At 43.6% G+C, this 26244-nt stretch overlaps 1 protein-coding gene and 1 pseudogene across 1 annotated transcript in view; one reads left to right on the top strand and one right to left on the bottom strand.

Moving 5' to 3' along the window:
* Positions 1 to 467: 467 nt before the first annotated feature.
* Positions 468 to 26244, top strand: part of LOC136620217 (speedy protein 1-A-like) — a 44365-nt gene continuing 18588 nt past the window's right edge. The window contains exon 1 of the mRNA XM_066594923.1: positions 468 to 557. Coding sequence (XP_066451020.1) covers positions 531 to 557 — 27 coding nt within the window. The 5' untranslated portion in view covers positions 468 to 530. The remainder of the gene's footprint in view (positions 558 to 26244) is intronic.
* LOC136619673 (uncharacterized protein C11orf98-like) lies at positions 20663 to 21837 on the bottom strand (annotated as a pseudogene).

The following is a 26244-nucleotide window of genomic DNA, read 5'->3' as shown; positions in this document are numbered from 1 at the left end:
GCAATCTCTCACAAGAGTTGCTGGTATTTATCTGCTGCAGAAGAGGGGAAATGGCTGGTGGAGAATACCACACCCAGCCAGCTCAATTAACCCCCAGCTGTGAAGGTGTGCACATGGAAACCTGTAGAACCACAGGTCCCAGCCGCACAACCTTAACAATCAATTCCCGAAGTTCCAATTCGGTTCAAACTAATCCGGACCAAACTAATTTTTTTCTGGAATTCAATGAACTGGTCAAATCAAACTTTTCAAAAGTTTGCTCATCTCTAATTATGCGTATGGAAATTCAGCATAGAATATGGAAGCCTCCACTGTGTATAGGGGAATAAGATATGTTACAAGTATTTTTTGATACATTAAATATTTATATGGTCTACTAAACGACATATTGTTTCCATGACAACACTCCTTTCATAACTACAGTACAATGATCCAATGAAATACACAAGCAAACAAACTGAAAATTGTGGAAACATGTTGGTTTTATTATGAGCCTGGGGATCTGGGTTAACTAATGAGTGTGTACAGGCATGAGCGAAGGAAATCTGGCGTATAAAGTGAGTAATTTATTCTTTTTTTTTCCATAGACAAAGTAAATAAAATTGTTTCCCTTTATACCTTGTAACAGGTTAATAAATGGTGGCAAAATGTTCTCGATCAGCATTTTCCAATGCCTTGTCTTGGATAAAATACAGTATGAAGCTAAAGTAGAAAGGGCGTTTCATTTACTGTACCTTTGCATGGACTTGTATCATTGACTTTTTTCGCTGCCAACAACTATGCACATAAAATATGTTATTAATCTAATTAAATCCGAGTTATTCAAATTTAAGGCTGCCTTAAATCTGTTTTCCAAGTACAGAACTAAGCCAGAGATATACAGTTATAGATAAATACAACGTCTCTTAAAATACTTATCTTTTTATTAGAATCACTACCACCGAGTTTGCATTTTGCTGTCCTTAGCTACTTCTTGTCCTAACTTGTTCCAGTGATTAATTATTCCAAATGTACAGCAAATAACTTGCATGATGACATTAATCTTCAGGCTTTCTATGCAGCATATTGGTATTAAATCTGAATGCTATTGCTAAATTCATATGTTTTGTAAGCAACTTGCACATATCCTTTCCTTTATAATCTCAGGGGGGTTCCTGGTTCTCATAGAAGATACATAGCAGTTCTTAGGAGACTTATTTTCAGAAACTGTACCATGGGGAAAAAGTATGCAAATTAGTTCATGTCAGCCAAGTTACAGACTCCTCCAAAAGGAATAGCAATAAAATCTGCAGAAAGATGTTGTTTTGGGGGTTCTTGTCACTCATCGCTACAGAGCAGGGTACTGCTTGGTAGGATGAGATGTCTTAGTACTGCGGGAGCCACTGGTTCCCATTGAGGAAACTTAGTGGACATATAGAGACTTATTTTAAGGCAGTGCTCCATGGTAAAAAAAAATATGCAAATTAGCTCATGTCAGCCAAACTAGAAACTTCTCCAAAAGAAAGACAGCTGTAAGGGGCACCCCTAAAGAGTTAATCTTTTGCCATAGAAATGGCTTGGCTGTGAGATCTAGCAAATTTTGCAGCAAATCAGAATGCACAACAAAATTTGTGACAATTTGAATTGAGAATGCCTAGAAAGGGATTTACATATTGGCCAATATTTTGCATAAGGTTCTAGGTGGGTCTAGTTCCAATTGGCCTTATTCTATTTTGAAGACATCCATCTGTCCAGCGACACCACATATAAAGGAAGGGGTAACTCATCTAAGGGCCATGCAAGTCTCGGAGCTGTTCTATCCAGTAATGGAATAGACTGTACAAGTTACACGCCCCTTGCATTGGAGCCCAGCATCCTCAAATTACACCCCTATATATAATTCTATCTAATTTCTATTTGCGATACCAATATCATATATGTGCACTTGGTGCCTCTGCCCTTAAAGGCTTTGGACACCTTTAGGCCTTGGTCAGACGACCGTTTTTTGTCGCGATTTGCGGATGCGCATGCGATCTGCGCATATATAGAACCATTGCTTTGCAATAGGATCGGTCACATGTCCGCTTTTTATGCGGATGTCCGATAAATTATAGGACACGACGAATCGCAGATCGCGCCTATCTGCGTTCTGCGATTCCTTGTGTTCTACATATGCGCTCAATGGGGCCGGCGGCAGCAGCGCCGACCCCATTGAGAACATATACTATAAAGATCATTCTCCTCTGCCACAGCTGTAACAGCTGTGGCAGAGAAGAATGATGTTCGCCCATTGAATTCAATGGAGCCGGCAATACAGCCGGCTTCATTGAAAGCAATGGGCTGCCGGTGAGCGCGGGATGAATTTTCGGGAAGGGCTTAAAAATATAAGCCCTTGCCTGAAAACCATCCAAAAATGTGTAAAAATAAAAAAATATATATACTCACCTTGTCCCTGCAGCCAGAGTTCAGCCGCGGCCAGCAGTTCTGAACTGCTCTGTGTAGTATACAGCAGGCAGGGATTTAAAATCCCCGCCTGCTGAATGGGCTGCCTCTGATTGGTCACAGCCCTCACAGACACAAAATCGCAATATCGCTGCGAAGAAACGCAACTATATCGCACAAAATTCTGCTGTGATGTCGCTGTGATTTTCTCGCAGCAATATCGCTGTTGCCCTTGTGAAAGAGGCCTAAGGGTACTTTTAAACAGGCCCACAGTCACCCAAGTGATTGCTCAAACAGAGATTACGGGCGACTGTTGTCCCATGTAAACATGTGACCTAACAATACAATGAGCAAGAATCACTCATCGCTTTCACTTAGATTTGGAAGGATTGCCTGTTTACTCTGAATGGAGTTGGGTGGCCGGAAGAGATCTGCAGCATGCACCACTTCAATTCAGTGAATGATTATCACTCCTGTGTAATCTTTGAATGACTGTCAGGTACAAATGCGCCCGACATTCATCCTGCGTAAAAGTACCCTATGTCTCAATAGGAGATCCATAGAAAATAAACTTTACTGTGGTCATAAATTTGCTCATAAGAAAGTGCAGGTGAGGAGAGAGCAGAGGGAAACTAAGCTGTTAGTCCAGCCTCACCGACTGATCTATTGAATCTTAGACTGCAGTTTCTATACACAATGATATGTAGAAGCTGCAGAAGGTGAACTGTGCAAATTTTTTTATTAAACCATATTGCAAAAATGATTGTCAGCCCCAAATCCATACATTTAAGTGAAAAAAATTGCCCTACAAAGGTTTCCCTCGCCTTTAAACATGTATATTTATCTCTTTTGCAATATATCTTTAATAGTTGCTGCCTCTGGATGCCCAGCTCTATGCTGTTTATACTGCATTCTACATACACAATTCTGTATGGCTTATATGTTTATTAGTATTTTTTTTCTTTTTTTTTTTTTAAGACCTTGAAAAGTAAAAACTTTCACATTGGGAAAGTCATATTTTGGAGCTGCGGAACGATAGATAGGAGGACATAATTCACAGTACATTCTGCCCATTTTATCTGTCTTTCACAGTGTCTCCCTATGGAAACAGACATATCTGTTCCTCACTTAGCAGGTAACGGAAAGGGAAGGCAATGATAAATTCAATCAGTCGGTCCACAAACATTATTTAAAAAAATTGAAATATGAAAATTATCGTTGGAATTGATAACTTGAGTTGGCAATCGGTTATATCAGTACAGAATAGTTTTACAAATGTTCTACTGAAGTTACTCCTGGGTGCAAGAATTAGTCATCAAATCTAATATACTGTACTGTCTTTATAGCCTAATTTTCACTATATAATGCATTCTTAGTCACTTGCACAAATATCTGACATATTCCCAATATCCTGTACTTACCTCTAGCTTTGAATAGGGTCTAGAGATGAGCGAGCATGCTCATTTAAGGCTGATGCTCGAGCGAGCATCGGTCTTCTCGAGTAACTGATTACTCGTCCGAGCAAATGCAGCGAAAGGGGGGGGGGGTGGCGGGAGGAGTGGGCGGGAGAGATCGTCCAGGTGCTGACTATTTTTTAAATATGTGTGCAATTGTGTTAAAAAATAATAAATAAAAGCAGCCATACTCACCTGTTCATGCGACCACTGAGCACTGAGGCTCTCACAGACCTCCCCAGCAACTTCCACCTGACCGTTGTAGCCAATAAGAGGACAAAACGATTAAGGCAATGAATGAGCATCTGCTCAGTTGTCAGCTAATCATATTTTTTATGTGTGAATAAAAATGCGCTCTTGTGGGTTCACATTTTCCTATCTTGTTGATCAATGCTTGTCTACTGGATCATCTTGTTAGCCTAATAGAATGCATGCTAAGCCATATGCTCTTATCTTTATAGGGCATAGAACTTCACAGCCATCTTGTCATGGAATACCCAACTAATACAAATGGACATATCCACATAGACCATGTCATCTGCCATGATGGAATAAGCAGTTGTGGAAAATAAACAAAGCTTCTTTAATTGGGAGCTAGAATCTATTATAATTATGTAGACCTGATGTAATGGAAATTAATAGAAAAATATAATTTCCAACATTTATGCATATGGAGCATTTAACTCAAATGGCATTCAGAGGAATCCATGACCCTCAAACATCAATTTTTCTTTACAGGTTCAAATTTTTTGTGCTGCTGAATTTCTTAATACATCTTTTAACTCTATGACTTTGCAGAGAATTGGGAGCTCTGCATCTGAAAAATAGAGCTCTGATCACTGCATAGATAATATATTAAGGGGTTTTCTGGAATTTTACTATTGATGACCACAGGATAGGTCATCAACAGTTATCGATGAGGGTCTACGAATCGGGACGAATGGGAGCTGTGCCTCCATTTACAAACCCAGGCTACTGCAACGGGGATCAAACTGTCAGCTTCCAGATTCATACCCACTAACACATAGCCTGATATCAGCTGGAGGTCTCAAAGTTGCGAACCCCTGCCGACCAACTATTATTGACCTATGCTAAGAATAGGTCATCAATAGTAAAGTTCCAGAAAACCCTTTAAGAAATTGTAACCTAAAAACTAGAAAATGAAAGGTAAAGGGTCTTTTTAAAGGATATTTTTAATTCCCAACAAGTTATTGGTCTATAAAATACCTTTCCAAATGTATATTTATTACATAGTAGTCCTGCATACCTTTGTCAATGTAGTTTATTCAACTTCTGCACATTATGCTAATTATCTCTCAACAGTTGGTGGAAGTGTAAAGACTGTGAGAGCTGTGAGTGGAATTCTTTCTCAGCTGGTACTTCTTTGACTAATGTGAATGACGTGCCCTACATCATCCATGAGCTGCTCATCATCTTCTATCAACTGAAGTGGCACAGAGATAACCTGCTGAGGACCGATGTATGTACAGTTTATTCTACCCAATTCTGAGAACAAACACCAGATTTAGTCTGCAAATCAACAACACCAGTCAAAGAAAGGGGGCCGGCTAAGTCGCTCATAGCTCTCACAGTCCGGATATGCCCACTGGACTTTTAAGGGATAATTAATAGTGATAATGAATAGAGATGAGCGAGCACCAAAATGCTTGAGTGCTCGTTACTCGAGTCGAACTTTCAGTGATGCTCGAGAGTTCGTTTCGAGTAACGAACCCCATTGAAGTCAATGGCGACTCGAGCATTTTTGCATATGACTGGTGCTCCGCTAAGGTTTTCATTTGTGAAAGTCTTAGCAAATCACCAAAGTCATGTAAAAAACACAGAAATGGATAGGGCAGGCGAGGAGCAACATGCAGGGCTGCATTTCGGGCTCCGAGGTCTCACTATTAAGCCACAATAGTGGCAAGAGTGAGACCCCCCCCCCCCCGATTGGCTCAGCTCATCTGTCATTCCGCTGAGAGCTGCGCTGAGCCAATCAGAGGCAGCACTCACTCACCCATTCATGAATTCATGAATGGGTGTGAGTCAGAGCTGCCTCTGATTGGTCAGGCTGTGACCAATCAGAGGCAGCTCATTCAGCAGGTGGGGATTTAAAATCCCTGGCTGCTGAATACTACAGAGAGCAGTTCAGGAGAACTGCCAGCTGGCCGTGGCTGAACTCCATCTGCCGGGACCAGGTGAGTATATATATTTTTTTTTATTTTTACACATTTCTGGATGAATTGCAGGGAAGGGCTTATATATTTAAGCCCTTTCCGAAAATTCATTGTGCGATCTATGGCAGCCCATTGCTTTCAATGGAGCCGGCTGTATTGCCGGCTCCATTGAATTCAATGGGCTAACATCGTTCTGCTGGGACAAGGTGAGTATATATATTTTTTTGTACTTTTTACACATTTTAGGATGATTTTCAGGTAAGGGCTTATATTTTTAAGCCCTTCTCGAAAATTCATCCCGCGCTCGCCGGCAGCCCATTGCTTTCAATGGAGCCGGCTGTATTGAATTCAATGGTCAGTGCTCGTTTAATCGAGACGAGCACCGCGGGGTGCTCGTCTCGAGTAACGAGCATCTCGAGCACCCTAATACTCGAACGAGCATCAAGCTCGGACGAGTATGCTCGCTCATCTCTAATAATGAACTTCTGAAAAGTTTGGTTTGGTAAGTTCATAGAACCTTTTCAAAACATTTGGTTCAGTCTCAGTTAGTTTGAACTCACTTGGAAGCTCATGAAAATTCCTAAAACTGGTCTATAGCACTGTCTAAGAGCCATAAAATCCCTGTATAATACTCTCAGGGTGTTATACAGGGCTTTTATGGCTCTTAGACAGTATTATACACCAATGTTCTGGACTAGTGTTGAATGGACCAAACCAGTAGAACCCTGTTTCTTGAAGGACTTTGCTAAAAGTTTAGTTTGGGTTCTTGGCGAACCTAACATTTAGCAAAGTTCAACCAACCAAAAACAAGGTTCTACTAGTTCAGTTCGCTCAGCACTAATTAACATATGGTTTGGGAATCATATAAACTACTTTAATAAAGGTATGCTAATGGCCAGTAATAAATATACATTTTGAAAGGTGAGTAATAACATGGTGGGAGTGGTGTGGTAGGGGGAAAACTGATTCCTTTAATTAGCTATTTTGTAAGTATTTGGAAAACCTTACCTACTATCTCTTACTATCATTTTAATTTTAAATAGTAATATTTGTCTGACAATTAGACATATTTCAGCGTAGCATGGCAAAAGAAGCTGCATTGTGAAGCAAATCATCAATAAGAAGAATTAGTAACACTGAACAATGACTAAATTCCAATTTTAATGCATAAAAACCCCAACAATTAATGTGTAGGTTTGTTCTTGTTCAAGTTACGTCTCTTTACCAACTATCCGGTAATCCCTTTTCTCTCCGGCCAATTCATCTCACTGTAATGAGGATTAAGTTGTTACCATGGAGCCACATTTTCTCATTCCGGTAAATGGACAAACACAGTCGGCACTGTTCTCAGTACAACTTGTAATGCTTGTAGTTCCTCAATGTATGAAGCTCAAGAAGCAGAAGGTCAGCTGATCCAAAGATCAAGAGAAAAGTTGAGAGGAATTACAAGGGAGTTGAAAAACATTGCCCATTAATTCAGCTGCTATATTGATACACTGGTCTGCTATCTGCAAGCATATTATCTTTAATCTACATGATTACAGCATGCAGGGTTTGGTCAAAGATAGATGTAATTCAACAGCAGGAAAATTAATTAAAACCGGGCGTTTATTTCATCAGTCAACAATCAGCAAACAGTTCACATGGAGACAAATTTGTTTGACGCGTTTCGGATTGAATGGCCTTAGTCATGACATAACACATAATGCCTTCTCATACTAATCATCACATGAAAATGATCACATGATCTGAACAAGACCAATGCAGAATTACACTAATTAAAATGTCAATATCTAAATAAAAATGATCAATAGTGATAGATGATGTCCTGTCGAATGTTCATGTCCTTTGGAATACGGGCTTGTAATAAAAAGAATCCCAATACTTCTTGATTTAAAAGCTTATGTCCTTAACTCCCTTCCCTTAGTAGTTGGGCTACCTTCTCAATAGGTTTAAAAGAGAAAGAATCACAGTGGTCATTATCTTTTTCCACTTGTGTAGAGGTTGTTGATAACTAGACACATCTACGACGCAATCAAAGGGATTTCACTAAGTTAAAAGAGTCTGAGAGGGGCGCACTATTGGAATGCAAGAAGCTGGGTGGTAGTATTAATAAATAGTATTAACCTATTAGGAGGTGTTGGGATCAGTGCATGTGTGAGAGCACGGACCCAAGGTGATCGGGCCCAAGATGTACACCAAATGCCATCAGTAAAGAAAATTGTTTGATTGTCCGACAAGCACAAGCAGCTTCAACTGTTTTGTTGTTCGCCATCCAGAGACAGGTGGCACCATCATTACATCCCTTGTGTCTGTTGGAACCATTTCCAGGCACTTGGCTGAAGGACATTTAGTCTCACAGCACCCATTACGTGTACTGACTTTGACACCCTCGCACTGTCACCTCTGTTTGCAGAGGGGGTGTTTTCATGTTTGGAGATCTAGGAATTAATGCCTCAATACTACCTTTGTTGCTGAGCATCACACTCCCCCCCCCCCCCCTGCTGGTGTGATGATCTGGGGGCCATCGTTTATGACAGTCAGTCACCCCTAGTAGTGGTATGAGGGACAATGACAGCTCAGCGATATGTTCAGGACATCCTGCAGCCATGTGTTGCCTCTCATGGCGGCTTCCAAGTGGCAGCAGGATAATGCTCGGCCTTACACACAAGAATGTCACAGAAATGTTTCCGCAACATTGCTATACTCCCTTGGCCTGCCCAGTCGCTAGATTTATCACCAATAGAACATGTATGGGACCTTCTGGAACACCAACTTTGATAGTCTACGAGTTTGCACGATCTAGAGGCTCAGTCACAGCAAATGTGGACTGATATTCTGCAGGATACCATATGGAACCTGTATGCCTCCATGCCTACCCGTATCACATCTTACATCCAAGCTAGAGGCAGCCCAATAGGTTACTAGGGAGTTCACGCCCACCAATATCACATCGTACAACCAAGATAGAGGTAGTACAATAGAGTACTAGAGCTTCCATGCCTGAGCATATCACATCTTACATCCAAGTTGGAGGCAATAACACATAGTACCAGAGCCTCCATGCCGCGCATATCACATCTTACATTCAAGCTAGATGTGGTACAACAAGGTACTAGAGCCTCCATGTCCACCTGTATCACATCTTGCATTCAAGCTAGAGGTGGTACAACAGGGTACTAGAGCCTCCATGCCTGCCTATATCACACCTTGTATGCAAGCTAGAGGCGGTACAACAGGGTACTAGAGCCTCCTTGCCTGTCCGTATCGCATCTTGTATCCAAGCTAGAGGCAGTACAACAGGGTACTAGAGCCTCCATGCCTGCCTGTATCACATCGTGTATCCAAGCTAAACGCGGTACAACACAGTACTAAAGCCTCCCTTCAAGGGTTCTGTTTTTCATAATAAATTCTCCTTTTGCTCTAATATTGTAATCACTTACTTATATCAACATTACAATCACACAGAGAAAGGTTCATTCAATTCTAACAACTTATTCTAGGTGAGGGATTTTCTTCAACAATGAGTATATTTAATGCATTATGATTGCTAACATCAGAGAGATGCCTAGGTATTCTGAGTTGCAGTGGGCCTGTAATGCATCCCACGTATTGTATGTTACATAAAGTGCATGTTATTTACCAAACTACATAGTGGCTGTTGCAGTTAATAAAATGTCTAATATTATAGGTTATCAATAATGCTAGAAACAAAAGTGCTAGATTTGTACACAAATTTGCACACCTTACATATACTAAAACTAGAGATGAGCGAGTATACTCGCTAAAGGCAATTGCTCGAGCGAGCATTGCCTTTTGTAAATACCTGCCCGCTCGAGACTGAAGGTTCGGGTACCGGCGGCGGGCAGGGAGCTGCGGGTGAGAGCGGGGAGGAACGGAGGGGAGATCTCTCTCTCCCTCTCTCCCCCCCGCTCCCTCCAGCTGACTGCCGCTACTCACCGCTCCCCCGCACCGACACCCGAACCTTCAGTCTCGAGCGGGCAGGTACTCAATAAAGGTTATGCTCGCTCGAGCAATTGCCTTTAGCGAGTATACTTGCTCATCCCTAGTAATAACAGTGGATTTGGCATTGGATTGGGTTTAATTGATGTTAATAAATTTGAGAGAACATTGATGTGTCATTTTTAGAGATGAGCGAGCACCAAAATGCTCGGGTGCTCGTTACTCGGGACGAAATTTTCGCAATGCTCGAGGGTTAGTTTCGAGTAATGAACCCCATTGAAGTCAATGGGCGACCCGAGCATTTTTGTATTTCGCCGATGCTCGCTAAGGTTTTCATGTGTGAAAATCTGGGCAATTCAAGAAAGTGATGGGAACGACACAGCAACGGATAGGGCAGGCGAGGGGCTACATGTTGGGCTGCATCTCAAGTTCACAGGTCCCACTATTAAGCCACAATACCGGCAAGAGTGCCCCCCCCCCCTCCCAACAACTTTTACTTCTGAAAAGCCCTCATTAGCAATGGATACCTTAGCTAAGCACCACACTACCTCCAACAAAGCACAATCACTGCCTGCATGACACTCCGCTGCCACTTCTCCTGGGTTACATGCTGCCCAACCCCCCCTGCACGACCCTGTGTCCACAGCGCACACCAAATTGTCCCTGCGCAGCCTTCAGCTGCCCTCATGCCACGCCACACTCATGTCTATTTATAAGTGCGTCTGCCACAGGAAAAGCAGGCACACACTGCAGAGGGCTGGCACGGCTAGGCAGCGACCCTCTTTAAAAGGGGCGGGGCGATAGCCCACAATGCTGTACAGAAGCAATGAGAAATATAATCCTGTGCCACCGCCATCAGGAGCTGCACACGTGGGCATAGCAATGGGGAACCTATGTGCCACACACTATTCATTCTGTCAAGGTGTCTGCATGTCCCAGTCAGACCGCGGTTTTTAATTCATAGACACAGGCAGGTACAATCCCTATTGTGAAGTCCCTGTGGACCCACAGCATGGGTGGCTCCCTGGAACCCACCGGCGGTACATAAAAATATCCCATTGCATTGCCCAACACAGCGGATGTAACGTCAGCTGTAATGCAGGTGGGCTAAAAATTCATTTGATTACACTGTAGGCGAGGGCCCACAAAAATTGCTGTATCAACAGTACTAATGTACATCCAAAAAATTGGCCATGGCCAACCAAGAGGGCAGGTGAAACCCATTAATCGCTTTGGTTAATGTGGCTTAAGTGGTAACTAGGCCTGGAGGCAGCCCAGTTTAACGAAAAATTGGTTCAAGTTAAAGTTTCAACGCTTTTAAGAGCATTGAAACGTATAAAAATTGTTTAGAAAAATTATATGAGTGAGCCTTGTGGCCCTAAGAAAAATTGCCCGTTCGGCGTGATTACGTGAGGTTTCAGGAGGAGGAGCAGGAGGAGGAATATTATACACAGATTGATGAAGCAGAAATGTCCCCGTTTTGGATGGTGAGAGAGAACGATGCTTCCATCCGCGGGTGCAGCCTACGCATTGCTTAGGTATCGCTGCTGTCCGCTGGTGGAGAAGAGAAGTCTGGGGAAATCCAGGCTTTGTTCATCTTGATGAGTGTTAGCCTGTCGGCACTGTCGGTTGACAGGTGGGTACGCTTATCCGTGATGATTCCCCCAGCCACACTAAACACACTCTCTGACAAGACGCTAGCCGCAGGACAAGCAAGCACCTCCAGGGTATACAGCGTGAGTTCAGGCCACGTGTCCAGCTTCGACACCCAGTAGTTGTAGGTGGCAGAGGCGTCACGGAGGACGGTCATGCGATCGGCTACGTACTCCCTCACCATCCTTTTACAGTGCTCCCGCCGACTCAGCCTTGACTGGGGAGCGGTGACACAGTCTTGCTGGGGAGCCATAAAGCTGGCAAAGGCCTTGGAGAATGTTCCCCTGCCTGCGCTGTACATGCTGCCTGATCTCTGCGCCTCCCCTGCTACCTGGCCCTCGTAACTGCGCCTTCTGCCACTAGCGCTGTCGGATGGGAAGTTTACCATCAGTTTGTCCACCAGCGCCCTGTGGTATAGCATCATTCTCGAACCCCTTTCCTCTTCGGGAATGAGAGTGCAAAGGCTCTCCTTATACAGTGGAGCGAGCAGTGTGTACACCCAGTAATCCGTAGTGGCAAGAATGCGTGTAACGCGAGGGTCACGAGAAAGGCATCCTAACATGAAGTCAGCCATGTGTGCCAGGGTACCTGTACGCAACACATGGCTGTCTTCACTAGGAAGATCACTTTCAGGATCCTCCTCCTCTTCCTCCTCCTCAGGCCATACACGCTGAAAGGATGAAAGGCAAGCAGCATGGGTACCGTCAGCAGTGGGTCAAGCTGTCTCTTCCCCCTCCTCCTCATCCTCCTCATGCTCCTCCTCCTCCTCCTGAACACGCTGAGATATAGACAGGAGGGTGCTCTGACTATCCAGCGACATACTGTCTTCCCCCGGCTCTGTTTCCGAGCGCAAAGCGTCTGCCTTTATGCTTTGCAGGGAACTTCTCAAGATGCATAGCAGAGGAATGGTGACGCTAATGATTGCAGCATCGCCGCTCACCACCTGGGTAGACTCCTCAAATTTTCCAAGGACCTGGCAGATGGCTGCCAACCAGGCCCACTCTTCTGTAAATAATTGAGGAGGCTGACTCCCACTGCGCCGCGCAAGTTGGAGTTGGTATTTCACTATAGCTCTACGCTGCTCATAGAGTCTGGCCAACATGTGGAGCGTAGAGTTCCACTGTGTGGGCACGTCGCACAGCAGTCGGTGCACTGGCAGATTAAACCGATGTTGCAGGGTCCGCAGGGTGGCAGCGTGCGTGTGTGATTTGCGGAAATGTGCGCAGATCCGGCGCACCTTTCCGAGCAGGTATGACAAGTGGGGGTAGCTTTTCAGAAAGCGCTGAACCACCAAATTAAACACATGGGCCAAGCATGGCACGTGCGTGAGGCTGCCGAGCTGCAGAGCTGCCACCAGCTTACGGCCGTTGTCACACACGACCATGCCCGGTTGGAGGCTCAGCGGCGCAAGCCAGCGGTCGGTCTGCTCTGTCAGACCCTGCAGCAGTTCGTGGGCCGTGTGCCTCTTCTCTCCTAAGCTGAGTAGTTTCAGCACGGCCTGCTTACGCTTGCCCACCGCTGTGCTGCCACGCCGCGTGACACCGACTGCTGGCGACGTGCTGCTGCTGACACATCTTGATTGCGAGACAGAGGTTGCGTAGGAGGAGGAGGAGGGTGGTATAGTGGAGGAAGCATACACCCCCGCAGATACCACCACCGAGCTGGGGCACGCAATTCGGGGGGTGGGTAGGATGTGAGCGGTCCCAGGCTCTGACTCTGTCCCAGCCTCCACTAAATTCACCCAATGTGCCGTCAGGGAGATATAGTGGCCCTGCCCGCCTGTGCTTGTCCACGTGTCTGTTGTTAAGTGGACCTTGGCAGTAACCGCGTTGGTGAGGGCGCGTACAATGTTGCGGGAGACGTGGTCGTGCAGGCCTGGGACGGCACATCGGGAAAAGTAGTGGCGACTGGGAACCGAGTAGCGCGGGGCCGCCGCCGCCATCATGCTTTTGAAAGCCTCCGTTTCCACAAGTCTATACGGCAGCATCTCTAGGCTGATCAATTTGGCAATGTGCACGTTTAACGCTTGAGCGTGCGGGTGCGTGGCGTCGTGCTTGCGCTTGCGCTCAAACTGTGGCGCTAGCGACGTCTGGACGCTACGCTGAGAGACATTGCTGGATGGGGCCGAGGACAGCGGAGGTGAGGGTGTGGGTGCAGGCCAGGAGACGGTAGTGCCTGTGTCCTCAGAGGGGGGTTGGATCTCAGTGGCAGGTTGGGGCACAGGGGGAGAGGCAGTGGTGCAAACCGGAGGTGGTGAACGGGCATCGTCCCACCTTGTGGGGTGCTTGGCCATCATATGCCTGCGCATGCTGTTGGTGGTGCCTCCCCAGCTGATCTTGGCGCGACAAAGGTTGCACACCACTGTTCGTCGGTCGTCAGGCGTCTCTGTGAAAAACTGCCACACCGTAGAGCACCTTGACCTGCGCAGGGTGGCATGGCGCGAGGGGGCGCTTTGGGAAACAGTTGGTGGATTATTCGGTCTGGCCCTGCCTCTACCCCTGGCCACCGCACTGGCTCGGCCTGTGCCCACACCCTGACTTGGGCCTCCGCGTCCTCGCCCGCGTCCACGTCCTATAGGCCTACCCCTACCCCTCAGCATGGTGTATTACCAGTGATTTGATTTCCCAGGCAGGAAATAAATTGGCGCAAGCCTGCTGTTAAACGTAGCTGGCTGCGTATGATTTGTTTACTATCTCCACCCACCACACACGTACACAGAACGCTGAGGACTGACAGAGGCAGGGCACATAGAATGTTTCCCTTTTTTTAAAAAGAAAAGGCCCACTGACTATATTCAATCAGATAAGATATGTGTTGCACAGAAATGCAGTTACATGAAGTGCAGCACAGCGGAGACTTTTCCCAGGCAGGAAATAAATTGGCGCAAGCCTGCAGGACAAATAGAATGTTTCCCTTTTTGGGAAACAGAGGGCCCACTGACTATATTCAATCAGATAAGATATGTGTTGCACAGAAATGCAGTTATATGAAGTGCAGCACAGCGGTTACTTTTCCCAGGCAGGAAATAAATTGGCGCAAGCCTGCAGGACAAATTGAATGTTTCCCTTTTTTGGAAACGGAGGGCCCACTGACTATATTCAATCAGATAAGATATGTGTTGCAGAGAAAAGCAGTTATATGAAGTGCAGCACAGCGGAGACTTTTCCCAGGCAGGAAATAAATTGGCGCAAGCCTGCAGGACAAATTGAATGTTTCCCTTTTTGGGAAACGGAGGGCCCACTGACTATATTCAATCAGATAAGATATGTGTTGCACAGAAATGCAGTTATATGAAGTGCAGCACAGCGGTTACTTTTCCCAGGCAGCAAATAAATTGGCGCAAGCCTGCAGGACAAATTGAATGTTTCCCTTTTTGGGAAACGGAGGGCCCACTGACTATATTCAGTCAGATAAGATATGTGTTGCACAGAAATGCAGTTATATGAAGTGCAGCACAGCGGTTACTTTTCCCAGGCAGCAAATAAATTGGCGCAAGCCTGCAGGACAAATTGAATGTTTCCCTTTTTGGGAAACGGAGGGCCCACTGACTATATTCAATCAGATAAGATATGTCTTCTGGCCCTGCCTACACAATTCTCTCCCTGTAGTATTACTGCAAGGCGCAATGCTCTGCAGACAGCCGATTTTGAAAAGAAAAAAAAATGCAACACTGCTAACAGCAGCCTGCACAGTACTGCACACGGATAGATGTGGCCCTAAGAAGGACCGTTGGGGTTCTTGAAGCCTACACTCACTCCTAACACTCTCCCTGCCTAACCACCACTTCTGTCCCTGTACTATTAATGCAAGGCGCAATGCTCTGCAGACTGCCGATTTTGAAAAAAAAAAAATTTGTGCAACACTGCTAACAGCACCCTCCACAGTACTGCACACGGATAGATGTGGCCCTGAGAAGGACCGTTGGGGTTCTTGAAGCCTACACTAACTCCTAACACTCTCCCTACAGCAGCTCCAACACGATACCACTGTCCCTCAGCTAACTCACAAGACATCTGAGGCGAGCCGCGGGAGGGGCCGACTTTTATACTCGGGTGACATCTGATCGCCCCAGCCACTCACAGCAGGGGGGTGGTATAGGGCTTGAATGTCACAGGGGGAAGTTGTAATGCCTTCCCTGTCTTTCAATTGGCCAGAAAAGCGCGCTAATGTCTCAGAGAGGAAACTGAAAGTAACCGGAACACCGCGTGGTGCTCGTTAAGAGTAACGAGCATCCCGAACACCCTAATATTCGCACGAATATCAAGCTCGGACGAGTACGTTCGCTCATCTCTAGTCATTTTCTTTGTGATGATTTCCATGATCAGAACTATATGTTTTGGAAAAGGCAAAACGAGAAACGTTTGGTTCTCTGTTAGCCAGTAGAGCAAAATGTGATTGCTCTCAGTAAGAGATATTAAATAATCTTGTAGATATGATACCTTTTAATGTCCCCGGGATCTCATAGTCCTGCTGTGTGTTGGGGATTTGTATCCTGTCCGCAGTCAGTACATGTTAGCAGGTCTTGCAGTTCATTACATTACAGGGATAAGTTCCTTTTTGTGTGTCAGAGGGCAATGCACTCCTGACTATGGGATTCCTCAAATTTGGACTTTGATTATAACACAGAAGGGGATGACCATCTGAAACCCATATGTTCCACATCCAGTGTTGGGTACCTGATCCTGTGTAGTAAATGTCCTATTGGGGGCCTTAATGTTGAAAAAACAGGACAAAAACTTAGAGCTAGAATGAGATCACATCGCCACACGATTAAAGAAAGAATGACAGAATTACCTGTGATGGAGCATTTTTCTAGTCATGGACACAACATAGAACATATGAAAGTTACGATCCTAAAAGGCAATTTCAAATCTCTTCGTCATAGAATAATTTTGGAGTACAAATTTATAACTATCCCTGATGCTCTCAAAAATGGAATGAACCTTGGAGGGGGATTTTTGCATCAATGGAGAATATGAGAAATCTGGAGCAGAGATAATATGCTGGCCTGTTGACCCCCTAACACCAATTTAGAGACTATAAAACTTTCACATCCCTTATCAGTGGACTAATTGGGCATATACTCTTCTGCTCATCCTGTTCTGGTACTGTTTTAATCACGCCATGTCTGTAACTTTTTATATGTATGTGCCTCTTCAGATCTATTCTATTTTAGCCTCAAGAAGAACCCGAGAGGTTCAAAAGCTCGCTATAACATCATGTATTTTTGTTAGCCATTAAAAGGTATCATATCTACAGGATTACTTGGTTTCTCTTACTGAGAACAATCACATTTTGGAAAAGGTAATAACATTGGATTTGGCATTATTGTGACCTCTAGGGGGCTGTTTATCCACAAGCAACTCGGTTCTATTCTTTAAAGCTACAGTAACTGCTGGCCGAAGCCCCCCCTCCCCCCCTTGTTCTTATCGTCCCCGATGACTTTTACTCAGGTAGTCTTTTCAATGGTTGCCTTTCTATGTGGTCTTATCTGGAGACATGTACATGACAGCTAGCAGTAGTGTTTGCAGGAGCAGCGCGTTGCGCATGGTGCTTGCGCCCATATATAACATTGCTGGTGAGACATTTAACACTGATTAAAGTGCAATGCATATGGTTCCTTGAGAGCTTTGTGACAACTGTTTTTGCCATTTAATCAGCTATTGGGCAGTATTGATGAGTTGAACCATATTGTTGCTACAATGCATTTAAATATATATTAAGCACAGCACATATTAAATCTCGTTACATTTGTAGCTAATCTGCTTTTTTTCATTTAGTACAACTTTGCGTCTTTGCATAATTTAATTTAGGCACCTTGTGATACTAAATTAATATATTTCAGGACGTTGATAGCGAAGATTTCGGTTTTATTATCTTTTGGGTAGTAGACTAGTAGCTCTACTGTTTATGAGTTGCTTTCAACCTGTTTGCACACAGATTTAGTGATCTGGACTATACATTCAGTTTTGAATATTTAGTAACACGGCAGTGGCTGCCTAGAAGCCATTAATTCTGTCGCTGCTTCAGGTTTATATATGTATATATATATATATATATATATATATATATATATATATATATGCATATTTTTTTTTGTCTTGGCACGGTTTCCTATACGCTTCTTCTAATTCAGTGTATGCTTAGCTCTCCATCGAAAACTCTTTCACATGCCATGTAGTTACTGTAAGTATCTAAAGCCACCTGCACACGAAAGGATTTCATATCAATGAAGGTTATTTCTTAAAGGAACCAAACTGTGGGTTTCAACTTATGGCAAAGTCTGTGGTGGAATTGGTTACAATTTAACCCTAATGGGTCATTGAGCCCCCCCAAAAATGTTTGTTCGCAGGATAAATTGTGAGGTATTGATGATACAGGGCACTAACATCGCAAGACAACCAACAATAATTATGTTGCTATTCAACGGGTTCCAGAACAGATAAGGTGTTTGGTGTCACGTAAACAGTCTGTAGCCTCTCTAACTAGAGGCTGTAGGTAAGCACTTAATTTCTTCCCCAGTGAGCCTATGTCAGCAACTATGTGTCTTAAAGGCGGTAGAAAAAGATCCTTATGCATTTTGGTGGGAAAAATGGAATATGGGAATAATAGGGGTATCTACATAAAGATAATCCATTAGTTTTTTCTGTGTCGGCTCCCAAAAGGACATCATCATGCAACAAAGCTCTCAATTTTAACTGAAAACATTTTGTGGAGCTCTCCTCCAAAAAATAATAAATTTGGATGTTAATCAACGTCTATAATTTAAATTTATTATATAGACCTACATTCGTCACAATAACTCCTCCTCCTTTATCCGCTGGACAAATTAATAAATCCCCCATTTTCCTCCGTTTGTTCCATTGCAAACAATTCTACCCCCAACAACAGAGTGACCAGTAATATACAGTAAGAATACCAGTCTTCCGACATCAAGGCTGTGCAGCCTTCAATCAGAATGTTTGAAGATGTCAGACAGTGGATTGGAAAGGGTTAACCCCTTAATGCTCCATGATGTACAGTTACATAATGGAGGTTCAGGGTTTGTATGGATTGGGGTTGGGTGTTGATCCCATTCTATACAACTTGTCCGACAAAAGACAAGGCCCCAAACATCCAGACATCTGCATTGATGGATAAATTAAAGCATTATGATTTTTTAAAGTGGAAAGGCAAAAATAAAAATAAAGAAAAGGGCCACGTCATCGATGGGTTAAAGCTATTGAAAAGGTAACCAAACCGCTAAGGGGAGGAGGTTACAGATGAGAGGTATTTGGGATTTTTTAAAATTACAAACCCGTATTCCATAGGGCATGAACATTCGACAGGACACCATCTATCACTATTGATAATTTTTATTTAAATATTGAGATTTAATTAGTGTAATACTGCATTGGTCTCCTTCAGATCATGTGATCATTTTCATGTGGCAAATAGTGTAAGAATGCATTTATGTGTTATATTATGACTAAGGATTAGAGATGAGCGAGCATACTCACTAAGGGCAATTACTCGATCGAGCATTGTCCTTAGCGAGTACCTGCCTGCTCGGAAGAAATGATTCGGCTGCTGGCGGCGGGCGGGGAGCGGCGGGGGGAAAGCGGGGAGGAACAAAGGGGAGATCTCTCTCTCCCTCTCTCCCCCCTGCTCACTGCTGCAACTGACCTCTCACCTGCGCCGGCAGCCGAACCTTTTCTTCCGAGCGGGGAGATACTCGCTAAGGACAATGCTCGATCGAGCAATTGTCCTTAGCAAGTATGCTCGCTTATCTCTACTAAGGATGTTCCATCCGAAATGTGTCAACTGAATTTGTCTCCATGTGAACTTTTTGCTGTTTTTTGGGGGGTTTTTATGGATCATTTGTACTTTATATTATATACTGTGTTGGCATATCCCAAAAATGTTATCAAAATCATAATACCAACAAAATCAAATAAAATATGTATTCTCAAATAAGCAATGTGTGTGCAGTATTGTCTAACATTGTGATCTAAGTATATCCGGCACTCCTTTATACAAGACACAGAAATACATCCAATACAGAAGAATATTCATATGAAATCAATTATATTCCAGGAACATCAGTCCCTGTTCACACATAGTCCTACGATACTGCATAGTACTGTAATGTGAGCACTTACAGAACAGCTTCACTACATAGATCACATATGGCTTCCACCTGTGCAGAATAACAGCTACTAGCTCAATTCCAGGATGATGTCAGAAAGCAACATCATGCAATATTATAATTAGCTGCTAACATCTTTGATGCTAGAAGTGGCAAGCAGTTCTGGGATGTTTGCTTGTAACTGGATAAAGTCAGCGCGGTTTGCTATATGGCTCTGCAGCCCAACTGTTCTTTTCACATTCATTTCTCTTTGCCCAGATGGGCTCTTCTTAGGTCTAGGTGAAGAGAGGCAAGTAGAAAAGTGATAGACAGTCCAATGTCACCCATTAAATAGAAGGGATCGTCCACTTGACACTCTTGAGAATGCCCGGACCTGGACCTAAGAAGACCTGTGCGGGCAAAGTCAGGTAGGAATGGGAAAAAAGGCAGGCATGCAGTCAGCAGGACCATGGCTGCAGTGTCATGCAGTCAGTTCTGCCAACTGTATCCAGGGACAGGTCTTCTTCAAAAGCACACAATAAGGTATGCCAGTTGCTAGCATTAAAATACTGCATTGTATTTTAGTGCTAGTATATAGAAGCAGGGCAGTGTATTAGTGTCCTGTCCTTGCTATATCCTACAGTTCAGCTGCTGTATGGGTTCTGGGTGTTCCATGATTTTGTACAATGAGATGTGTTAGGCTGAATCATATGAAGAAATGGCTTTTGGTCAAATAGGAAGGTCCTGGATTAAAAAAAAATAAGTCCACTTCTGGTCTTCTGCTAATGAGAAGTGACTTGTGCCTGCCAGAATTATACAAGCGATCCTTTGTTTTCTACTGTATTGGCACACAATGCATCTAAACTGGGCAAGAGTGTTCAAATGAATCCCTATACACGAGATCCACCATCATTACTGGTTCATGGAGTAACTTCCGCCATTTCCACATCTCACTGAGGCTTGTTTGATTTTCTTTTTTTGGTGATGTCAACTTCCATGGTTCTCATAGGTTTTTGAGGTTTTGACGTAGGTTCCACATCCATGGCCTCTTTCGTCTTCTAGACATGTTTCAATTGCTTAATCAATTTCCTATTCTTCTTCCCAGAAAGTGTGATATCAGCTCTTGCGTTAGAACTTCCCTTCTTTAAGTGATGAACTATTATTAACTCTTTGTCTATTTTATGCTTCCTCCGTTTCTCCTGGGTAATCAAACAACGGCGTTTCAAGACATTTCTTTACAAGGCCGTTTTTGGCCGGTTGATCTTTCCACCGGCTGTATGTCACGTGTCCATACAGCCATGCTGTTGTCACATGTCTTTTTTACTGGTTTTTAACCTGATGAAATAAACTTCTGGTTTTAATGAATTTTCCTGCTGCTGGATTTTTTCTATCTTTGCCATTTTGTAGAGCCTTGCCCTGGGAACATCTGTGCGCGGAGTGTTAGAACACATCTGGGTGTTGACTATATACAGGTGAGTTGGCGGAAGCTTTTCTTGTGTTTGCTTGCAGGGTTTTGGTTGCATAAATTATCTATACGAATCCACCCTAATACACTGGTGGAAATTGAAAGTGTTGCACCCTGAAGGAATTGGCAGAAGTTCCTGAACATAGTAGGTATGTACAGAGTCATTTCCAGAATAAATGATAGGAAATTAGAAGGAATCAGACAAAGTTTGTTACTGTTTGATGCAAGTTTCAGTGAGAAGTATACCCACCACGAGCACCTCTGCAAACCTGGAACCTGGCAGGCATTGAATCAATAAGTATTCACGTATCTTATTGGGGTCTCTCTATGCCTGCATGACTTGTGCAGTCAGTTGTTGTATAGTTTGTGTTGGGTGGCCATGTGAAGTAATGCTTCTACCTATGACATACCAGATGTGCTCTATTGGGGACAAATCTGGGACAGACAATCCATGGTCATGACATCTTGCCATGCATGTCTTCTAATGGCTGCAGTATCTGGATGACCATTACCTTTTTGGAGAATACCATTTTGGATGGTGGTGATGAAAGATATGACAACAGGGTGTACCACTCTGTCCACATACTGGCAAGTAGTCATTGTGCCTTTAACAACCACCAGCTCAGTCCTACAGTCATAACTAATTGTCCCCCAAACGATGCCTCCAGGGGTTGGACCTGTGTGGCACTCTGAAATCACAGTAGTGTGGGCCCTTTTTTTGAAACACCAAAGAATATATTAACGATTATCACTTAGCCCCACACAGAATCAGAATGCATCACTAAACACAACTCCAGTCATGTGTCCAGTTGCGTGTAGAAGTACACCAGGTTAGTTGTTGCTGTCAGTGAAATTGGGTTAACTGAACACATTGCATGGAGGGAAGGGTTAAAAAATGCAACCCAGCTTCAAGCAGTCAGTTTACTATTGTTCGTGGGGTGACTCTGGCTTCAACCATTACTCAGATGTTTCCAACAGTCATCTGATGTGTGCATGGGTGTCTTGGCTATCCCTCCCAACAGCATATGTTGGGGAAAGAAGGGTCAAGCATGTTGGGTTTCAACATGCCTGTTTTTTTTGTTCTCATGCAAAGTGAGCCATTGCCAGAGGTGTTTGACAGCATCTAATTTTCCTACCCATTAATGTCTATGGGAAGGAAGCATCAGGACAAATAAAGTGTATATCTAAAGGAAGACAAATGAAGTATTTGCCAGCTGTCTTATATTAAGGAACAAAAATTACTTCAAACTGCAGTCAGAAGTCAATGATTTAACTTAACTAATCTAGCAGAGGTGTAACTTGAAGATCCTGGGCCCCAATGCAAAACCTGTAATAGAGCCCCCAACTATAATGCTTTATGCATAGCACTTGGCTCCATATATGGAGAGGAGAGGCTTTATGGGCCCCCTAAGGCTCCTGGGCCCGGGTGCAACCACATCCCCTGCATCCCTTATAGTTACGCCAGTGCAATCTAATATATATCCTCTACATGAGCACAGTCATCAAGGTAGCAGCCATGGTAAATACTATAGGGCTCAGAAACTAAATAGGCCTGTTTTTCTTTAGGACCACGATGATTGAAGGTAAGAAGAATAGAACATAATGGAATAGAGCCCCCAACTATAATGCTTTATGCATAGCACTTGGCTCCCTATATGGAGAGGAGAGGCTTTATGGGTCCCCTAAGGCTCCTGGGCCCGGGTGCAACCTAATCCCCTGCACACCTTATAGTTACGCCAACTCAATCTAATATATATCCTCTACATGAGTACAGTCATCAAGGTAGCAGCCATGGTGGATACTATAGGGCTCAGAAACTAAATAGGCCTGTCTTCCTTCAGACCACGATGATTGAAGGTAAGAAGAATAGAACATAATGGAAAATGTAATAAAGAGTTCAGGGAGATCATAGAAAGAAGAGTAAGACATAGGGGACACAGCGGGGACGAGGTCTTGACCTTATTTTCTGTTGGTGGTGGTCATGGTGGAGGTCCCAATCTGATTTTGCTATGAGGCCTCATAGTTAAAAAAAAGAAAAGAAAATTAAATTACAAACCGATTTTCTTAAACACAGAACTCAGTAAGTATTTAGAGCAATCAAGATGTGGAGGGCTCACAAGAGGAAACATAATTAATTCAGGGATCTACTGTTTTTCTTTCTAAAGGAAAGGACAAATCTCAGCCTCCAGGCTTGTCTACCAGCCAACACCTCTCCCGTGTCCCGTGCAACACTTTACTGTCTTAAGTAACCCATGTGCTTCCCTCAATGTATAAACCAAGAACGTGATTCTGTTCAAAGAAAATCATATTTATTTCCAATCTGGTAATTGAAAACAAAAACTTCCCGAACACAAAGACTTTGAAGATGAGCAAACTCTAGAGGAAACTTTTTGGTAAGACAGAAGTGCAGTCTTTGCATGAGCAAGCTTCTGGGACATTATTTCTGAAGGAAAGAATCTTAAGTGTCCTTCATTTTACTAGAAAATAAACTGAATGCAATTCTTTGAAGTCAATGCACAGATGTTATAGCCAAGAAGACATCAGTGTGTAAACACTAAACAAAATGTGAGTGAAAAGCAGGAAGTTGGGCAAACCGCAAGTATCCAGCACGATGGGGTAGGCCTAGAGCAGCTGGAGAAGGGAGAGTGGGGGAGCAATCCAAACTGCTTGCTTTTATTAAAATAATGTATCCTCGTATTTCTATGAGGTGATGAAACTAATGTTCTGTCTTTTATCTTGTCAATGGGAGGTTTTGAAAGAAATAAATGACTCACAAGTGATTATATCACAAATACTTTAATTTACAAAAGGATCCTGTTTACAAACATTTTTGGTACAGAATGATCCATCTTTATGAAATTTATTGGCCTATACCCTGTGACACTTAAAGGGGTTGTCTAGTTTAGAAAACCCATTTTTAAATACCCTATTACAGTGGTCCCCAAACCAGTGGCCCCCTGCCTTGTGTCCCTGAGTTGTTACCATATGTTGGCACGTAATGTGACATCCACTAATAATATTACTGATGCATCTCATGCCTAGAACAACCACAATTTGTGCGGTGTATCAAATTTCAAACTCAAGTATTTTTAGGTGAAAATTGCAATTTCATGATTTTCTGTTTCTCTGTATTTAAAGGAGCATTTCCATTTCAGCCCATCATGGCTTAGATGAGAATAGCTTTCTGTATTCTGCAGCCAGGGTGGGCAGGATTATGTAAACAGCTGAGCAATCTGCACTATGCTATTTCCATAACTCCAAGAAGTGATTGGAAGTTACGGAAACAGTATAGCACAGTGAGCAACACTGTTTCCATAACCCAGGAGATGCAGAAACAGAATAGCTAACTAAGACAGCCCACTTGTCTCTTTTTGTAACTCTTGGGTTACACATACAGCCAGTACAGATGTGGTCGGGCTCACAACTTAAGATAAGTGCAGTCCCAGTGGTGGCATATCCTGTGCATATGCCATAAAATTCATAGACGGGAATACCCCTTTAACATATTTGACCTGAAAGTGGTTTTGACCAACCATCAAAGTTGAAGGTAGCTTACAAAGTCTAAAAAATTGGGGACCTCTGTCCTATTAGGTAATTCTAAGTTGATAGAAGGGTTTCTGTGAGCATGATCATCATCTCTTGGCGAGAGCGGAGAGAGGTTACAAAGAGTGTCCCTCGATGTGCAGGTCCTGTCTTGACCTTCTTTGTGTAGATATCTCATTCATTTAAACAGGCACTGTGTAATTCTTTATTTCTCCTGTGGTGGCACTGTAGGGAAATTGAACACTTACTACCAAATTGCCCTAAAGATAACAAATGAACGCTGGGAACCCTAGCAGGGGTACAATTTGGGATCTGTCTATTATTATTTCAAGGAATTATCTAAGACTCTCTTTTAGGATATGTTCACACATAACAGAAATGCTGCAGATTTTCCGCAGTGGAAAATTCTGCAACAAAATCCACAACATCACCACATCAAAAACCCTGTCAAAATCCACACCATTGATGCAGGTTTTGACTTGAAATCTGACGTGGATCCACAGTTCATTTCAGCTTGCATGACACTTCTGTACAACTCACCATCAAATCATTCAATGGTCAGTTACACTTCCAAACTCGTTCAGATTCTCCAGATCCATACGCTCAATCACACTCCTCATGTTGATAATTGACAACTCCAGCTCCTCTGACTTGGAGGCACCATGGATTCCTGAAAGACTGTGCTGGCATTGAACTTCTGGCTTTGGCACAGCTGTGTGACGTTATTGAGGCTTTGGAGAGACAAACCAATGTAACTGTGGATGTGCTGAAGCTGGAAGTATAGTACTGAAGCTGTCTTTCAAGAACACATGGCGTCTCTTTAGCACAGGGAAGCTGGAGATGTTAATCAACAGCATGATGGGAATGATTGAGCATATAAATGGGAGATGAGTCGGGCAGTGGAACCATCCATTGGATTGTTTGAGGATGATTAATTAGCATACTATAAGGGTCTGCCCTAAAGGTTAAACTGTTAATATGGAAATAAACCATGAGATGCGCCAAAATACTGTAACTGAGCATGGCTAAAGACACTGATCAATTGCCTGAGGTTTCCCAAATAAAAGGGCAATTCTTTGCCGTGCCACAGGAGAAGTGCAGGGACTGTTAGAGTAGGCAGAGATACTGCTGAGACCTCTGTCGGTAGGGGTGCAATGGTCTAAGAGGAGCTGTTGCCTGAAGAGAGATTGGAAAGAGCATCAGGAGTCAGAACTCCTGGACTGAGATGAGCAGTGCTGAGGAGAGCAATAGCAGGAGGCAGCACGGACGCCCAAAAGGACGTCTGCACTACAGCCCCAAGAAGGCCCTAAGAAGGACCGTTGGGGTTCTTGAAGACTAAAATAACACCTAACACTCTCCCTATAGCAGCTACAGCATCAGCAGCACTTTCCCTGATCTCTGTCAGAATGCATCTGTGGCGAGCCGCGGGAGGGGCCGATTTATATACTCGGGTGACACCTGATC

Source organism: Eleutherodactylus coqui, chromosome 3 (genome assembly GCF_035609145.1).
Source record: "Eleutherodactylus coqui strain aEleCoq1 chromosome 3, aEleCoq1.hap1, whole genome shotgun sequence".
Lineage (NCBI taxonomy): Eukaryota > Metazoa > Chordata > Amphibia > Anura > Eleutherodactylidae > Eleutherodactylus > Eleutherodactylus coqui.
Note: the sequence above shows the minus strand (reverse complement) of the source record. Positions and strands in the feature narration are given on the sequence as shown.